Source organism: Coptis chinensis, chromosome 4 (assembly GCF_015680905.1).
Source record: "Coptis chinensis isolate HL-2020 chromosome 4, ASM1568090v1, whole genome shotgun sequence".
In the NCBI taxonomy this organism is placed as follows: domain Eukaryota; kingdom Viridiplantae; phylum Streptophyta; class Magnoliopsida; order Ranunculales; family Ranunculaceae; genus Coptis; species Coptis chinensis.
Window position 1 is genome coordinate 29,348,784 of NC_141459.1, and position 6,000 is coordinate 29,354,783.

The 6,000-nt window shown below is 38.5% G+C and overlaps 1 protein-coding gene across 1 annotated transcript; it reads right to left on the minus strand.

Annotated features, from left to right (window-relative positions):
• Positions 1 to 1,028: 1,028 nt before the first annotated feature.
• LOC147503084 (uncharacterized) lies at positions 1,029 to 5,119 on the minus strand. Its single transcript, XM_086607905.1, has 2 exons — positions 2,487 to 5,119; positions 1,029 to 1,422 (listed from the first exon to the last, which is right to left on the minus strand). The coding sequence occupies exon 1, from the start codon at positions 3,690 to 3,692 to the stop codon at positions 2,928 to 2,930; it is 765 nt and encodes a 254-aa protein (XP_086464031.1). The 5' UTR covers positions 3,693 to 5,119; the 3' UTR covers positions 1,029 to 1,422; positions 2,487 to 2,927.
• Positions 5,120 to 6,000: the final 881 nt, after the last annotated feature.

Below are 6,000 nucleotides of genomic sequence, written 5' to 3' on the forward strand. Positions count from 1 at the left end.
TGAGCACTTTATATCTAACGTCATAAAATCAAACATATTTGATCAAGTCTTTGTTCTCGTATGTTGTATAGTGATGTAAACATAATGTTTTGCTGAAGCTAACAAAGAGTAGTGAAAAGATAGTGAAGCAATGGTGGCCAAACAAACCTCAGTTCGTGCATTGGGTAATTCTACCTATTAAAGGTTTACAGTGTAACATTATCTTTTACATTGTATCCTTTTCACTAACTGTTGGAGTGCCTACACAAAACTCTCCCATGTGTGAGCTGTAATTTTTTCTTTTTGCTCAATGCAATTACCCTTTGGCAAAAAAAAAATGTTTTCACTGGTTTTTGTAGGGTGATTGATTGAAATAAAAATGTGTGTTAATTGGGTTTATTTTACCCGTTTACGAAGCCGATATTCATTTACACAGTTTGGGCTTTGGGATAGCTAATTAAATCCAACTCAGAAGGAGAGTCTCTGTGGGAGTGCAGTAGTGTTTCGTTACTTCGTCTGGCTAGTATGCTGAATCTCAGCGTAGATATATAGTCTGCTTGGTATGTCATGTAATGGAATTGGTGAATTAGAAAAATCCCACACATCCAGCAACAGTTATAGTTCGAAAGTCCCACACAGGAACATAATAGTACATGTAGATAGATGTGCATTCTCTCCATGGTACAGATCAATAATGTTCAGTTTCAAGAAAATGATAATTAAGTTGTTTTGTCGAAAACCGGCCAACCTAAAATATCCAAAGAGTCCGACATTAAACGGATACCCAAACATGAGTCTCAGTTTAAAAGGTTCATAAATGGTCGTACTAATGGACTGATTTATGCGGCCCTCTTAAAACATCGGCAGAATCAATGGGACTACTGGACTACTAGTAATTGACTATCATGAGCACATGAAAAAGAGATTATCATGATTCATGATGAGCACACTGGACCACATAACAGAGAATACTGTAGACAACAAATAGAAAGAAATAAGATTTGTTAAAAGAAAAAGGAGTTCTTTTGAAGCTACGCAAGACTGCTGCATCCCCGGGACCCCAACAATTTTACTTGCATCCAGATTATAAGTTTATAACAACACTTAAGGTTTCACAGTTGTTCAAAGTCGGACACTATCCAATTCGGAAAGGACCATTGAAAGATGTTCGAACTCACTCTCCATGAGAGTTTTACTTGTGGGTGTATTTTTATCTTTCCATCATACTGCCTTGTTGCAGGGACCCCATTCAAAGATTGTACGTCAACAATGCCGGATGCAATATCTGCTATGTTTAATGAACTCTACTGAAGAGAAGTTAGAAATAATGATCCCAATAAAATTGCTTTATCAGATTTTCTTATGTTAAAGTTGCTGAAGACTTTTTGGCCATGAAACTTAGCTGCAGTAAATGTCACGAGTCAACAACTTCCTCTTGGGCACCTGAAATTGCATGTAAGCATTTTCTGTAAGTACCAAAGCTCACATAGTCGCATGTCAATAGGGAAGAACATTTAAAATGAGAACATATGTGATTTTGCACTGAACAAAATGCTTAGACATGGGGACATATGACACCTCCCTGTCAAGTATCTAAGCAGTAAGCTCACATAGTCGTATGTCAATAGGAAAGAATTTATACAATAAGAATGTATGTAATTTCGCACTTAACAAAATGAGTAGACATGGGGACACCTCCCTATCTTAAGAAGCACCACAAAAGGGACAAGGAACCCAGCATTGTTTCTCATGATAGGCTCTACTAAATGAACTTTCATACACATTTAGTAACCAAATGCTACTTTAACTAATGGGGCGGTTATATGAACTCCACTTAAGTGATTCCAAAAAAACTCCACCACTCAAAACTATGAATTAGAAGTTGATTTTTGGTGGAAATGTTCTCCACACAATAGAGATCAACCTCACAAATAACAGCTGTTTTGAAGATGTCTAACCCCTTCAAAAATTGTTTAGAACATTGTGGTATCTAATGGACCTAATTCCGAAAAAACTTTTCACAAGGTTAAACATATTGTATAAGCTGATTTTTGGGAGGGGTGTTCTCCGTTATGGGATGCTTATCTCCGCCAAAAATCAGCCCTCAATTCATCTTGTAACTCCACTTTTAGAGGTGGGAGTTCTTTTCAAGTCTCGATAAGGTGGAGTTCGTATAACCACCAACCCCCCCTCTCTAACTATCACACTATAAACAAGACTAGCAAGTATTAGAAAACATAAGAATAATGGTACCAAATGAATGCACAGTATGAGGTATATAATAGTTCTGAAAAGTCCAACAAATCACACTAGGAAATCCGAGAGGACAGTCCTTCGTTTATAATGGTAGTCAAGCAACTCACATAGTTCATCAACAAAATCAAAGAACTTTTAGCAGATATGATAAGATGAAAATTGGCAGTGAAGAAGAGATAATACTAGTTAACCATAACCACACTATTTCAAGAAACAACTAGTTAGCCACATAACCAAATTGAGCACATCACCTTTAGCACAGCCTTTTGGCAGGCGCTTGAGAAGCATCTCCATTTCTTTAGAATTTGGTCCACCTTCCACAAACAAGTCCACTAGAAGAGAACTAGTTTTTGCATCTATTGAGAAACCCTTGTTAAGCATGATATTGAGAAGTTGCATTGCCTTGTGGGTATCATTTTTTTGGTCTAGGCATACTTGGACCATGATATTGAATGTGAAATCATTTGCAGCAAAACCCTTCTTTTGCACCTCATAAACACAAATCTTGAGCTTCTTTCAAATTCCCTTCTCTAAAACATCCACTAATCATTACATTATATGTCCTAGTGTTAATAAGCTGCAAATCCCTGCCTGAGAGGGTACGAAAGATTTCTTTGACCTCACTTATTTTACCATCTTTGCACATGCCATCAATGATGATGTTGTAAATCAGAAAATCAGCTTTCATTCCATTATTTTTCCATCACATGGAACAGTTCCATTGCTTCAGCAGAACAACCATTTCTGAAGAGGACATCCATTAATGAACTATATGTGAACTGGTCTGGTTTTTCCCCACAAGCTATCATGTCTTTCAGAAGCTCTTTTGCAACCGAAACCTCTCCACTCTTGCAAAATCCAGCTATCAGGGTAGTATAGGTAATAGTGTTGGGTTTGAATCCCTTAAGTTGCATCTCCTTGAAAACTTGAACTGCCTTGTCCATCCTCTTAGCCTTGCAATAGCCATTAATCAATATGTTATAGCTGACTACATCAGGACCATGGCCTATAGCGACCATCAAATCGAAAACAGTTTTTGCCTCCTTCATCTGCCCTTGCAAACAGTCTCCATCCATCAAACTACTAGATGTGACTGCATGAGCCTCCTCGCCTCTTTCAATCCTTATCTGGAATAGTTCAAATGCTTCTTTGACCATCCCGTCTTTGCAGCCAGCGTCAATTATAATACCATATGTGTCTCTATTTGGTAAGATTCCCGTGCCTGTCATTTCATTCAACAATCCTATTGCATCTTTCCCCTTCCCTGAAGTGAATAAACCATCAATTAAAGTATTGTATGTGACAACATCATGAATTATCCCTCTTTGAGACATCACTTGCAACAAATCAAAAGCATCCTCTGTCCTACCTTGTTTACAAAGAGTATCCACCAAAATGTTAAAAGTTATAACATCCGGTGTGACATTCTGTGCGAACATTTTGTCAAGTAAATACATGGATTCTTTCTAACGACCAGATCCGCATAGTCCATGAATCAAAGAGTTGTAAGTGATAACATCAGGTGTAAGGTTTGTGGAGGTCATTTCCTGAAATAGATTCAATGCCTCGTTCACCAAATTCTCCTTACAAAGGGTGTCCATAAGCATAGTGTATATATGAACATGAGGAGTAAACTGTTTCTTTTCCATTGCCCTCTTGAATTGAAGAGCAGCAATAGAATTCACAGACATGCAAATCCCATTCATTACTGTCCCATAACTGACTTCATCACAAGGATATCCGTTTTCCAGCATTCGGGTAAAAAGATCCATAGCGTCGGCAACTTTACCCGCTACGCACAGCCCCTTAAGTAGGGTGTTCAAAGTAACAGCATCATGTTCAAATCCGCGTTTCAGAATACTCCCAAAAACAGCAAAACCGAAATCCACTCGGCCCATATTGGAGTAACAATTGATTAGTGTAGAAAGTGTAACAATATCAGGTTGAATACCAGTGGCATCCATAGTTTTGGACATAGATAACGCGACAGAAAAGTGTTTCATCTTGACAAGTGCTCCTAGTAATTGGGTAAAAGGGAAAATGGAAGGCGAGGGTCGAGTCTGAAACAAGTTATTAAACAAACCCAAAGCCTCATCAAGTCCAAGTGTTCCTGATTTACATCTGTCTCGTACAAAACACAAAAAAGAGGAAGTAGTAGTAGTTGCCACAGAATTCTCAGAATAATTTTTCATCTTAATGAGTACCCTTGGATCCTTACTTATTTTCAAAACATCAGACATTGCTTGGGCTTTTTTAATTATAGATGATCTAATTTCGCGAGACCCGACCATCTCCTCCTTCTCTGTATGTGTTAGGCAATCTTGTTTAATGCGGAAGGGAAGACATCCGACTGGAAAGCTTTTGCGCCATCCAGGGGCGGACCCAGGACTTCAACTCTCTCCGGGCTAAAAGCCTAAAAGATGATAGCCATGACATTGTGTAATCCTTCAAACCCAAGTTCTAAGAGCATCTCTAGGTGGTGGTAGTTGCCTCCGAAATTTGACAAAACTTTTCTCAAAATCTGACTAACTCTAGGTGGCCGCAAATTTCACCCCGTGCGTCATTGGCACTGTCGCGCGACACTCCCAATGTCATCCCAAATTGAAAAAAGTACAAAAAAAAAAAAAACCCCCACGTGACATTCCCAATTTAACGCGAATGTCGTGCTAAATTGAAAAAGTTAAAAAAAAAAAAAAAAAAAAAAAAAACCACGCGACATTTGGAATGGCGCGCGACATTACCATTGTAGCGCCGCATCCACATCCGAAATCGAAAATTTGCATCCAGGGATGCGGCTAGACAGGTGATACTACCAGATTTGTTTCCACCTAGAGTTGGTTTTTCGCAAAATTCCGAGTTTTGGAAGCAAATTTAGAAGTGATACTACCACCTAGAGATGCAGTATGTGGGCAGACTTTTTTGCCTTGGGCAATTGGGCTTTAGGTAGTTTAGGCAGTATAGTATTTTTTGTTTTGTAGCAAAAGGACCCCGGGCTGAAGCCTGGTCCAGCCCTCTCCTAGGTCCGCCCCTGGCGCCATCACAGTCATTCTTGATTTCTTCAGATCCTCGATCTATCAGCTTCTTATAAATAAGATACTGAGGGCCAATCCCTCTACGAATCATATCCTCAAATTCCACACAAGCCTCCTCGAGTCTGTGTAATTTATAGAGTAAATGAATCACCATGGTGCTTGTGGCAAGGTTAGAATCGTGTCCTCTAGCTCTCATTTCCTTGCTAATCTGCAGCACCAATTCCAACCTTTCCTCCTCACACAACATCTTGATTAATAAGTGGTAAGTAAGTCTTATATACAAGTCCTTAGTACTAAACCAGGAGCTTATATACAAGTCCTCAGGACTTCTTTTAAACAGATTATCCATTAACGGACACGGTGTCTTGGACAGTTTATCTAGTGTCTTGAACAACTTTTTCATTTACACTTATTATATGGTCGTGGGCAAGACACTAAATAAGCTGTTAAAGACACTACATAAGTTGTTCAAGACACTATATAACATGTTCGTAAACGGATAATCTATTTAAGAGAATTCATGTACAAGTCCTCTTTGCATATTTACTAGCGACCGCCAAGTTGTTGATTTGTTGATAGTTTAGTCCCAGAATATGCAATTGCTCCATTGCTTCAATCTAATTGTCACTATGCATTAATAAGTCAAGGCTCAAGATTTTTTTTTTTTTTTTTTTTTTTTTTTTTTGCAAGCTCGTCATTAACCTATAGAAACAACGAAGGAATTAGTGTTGAA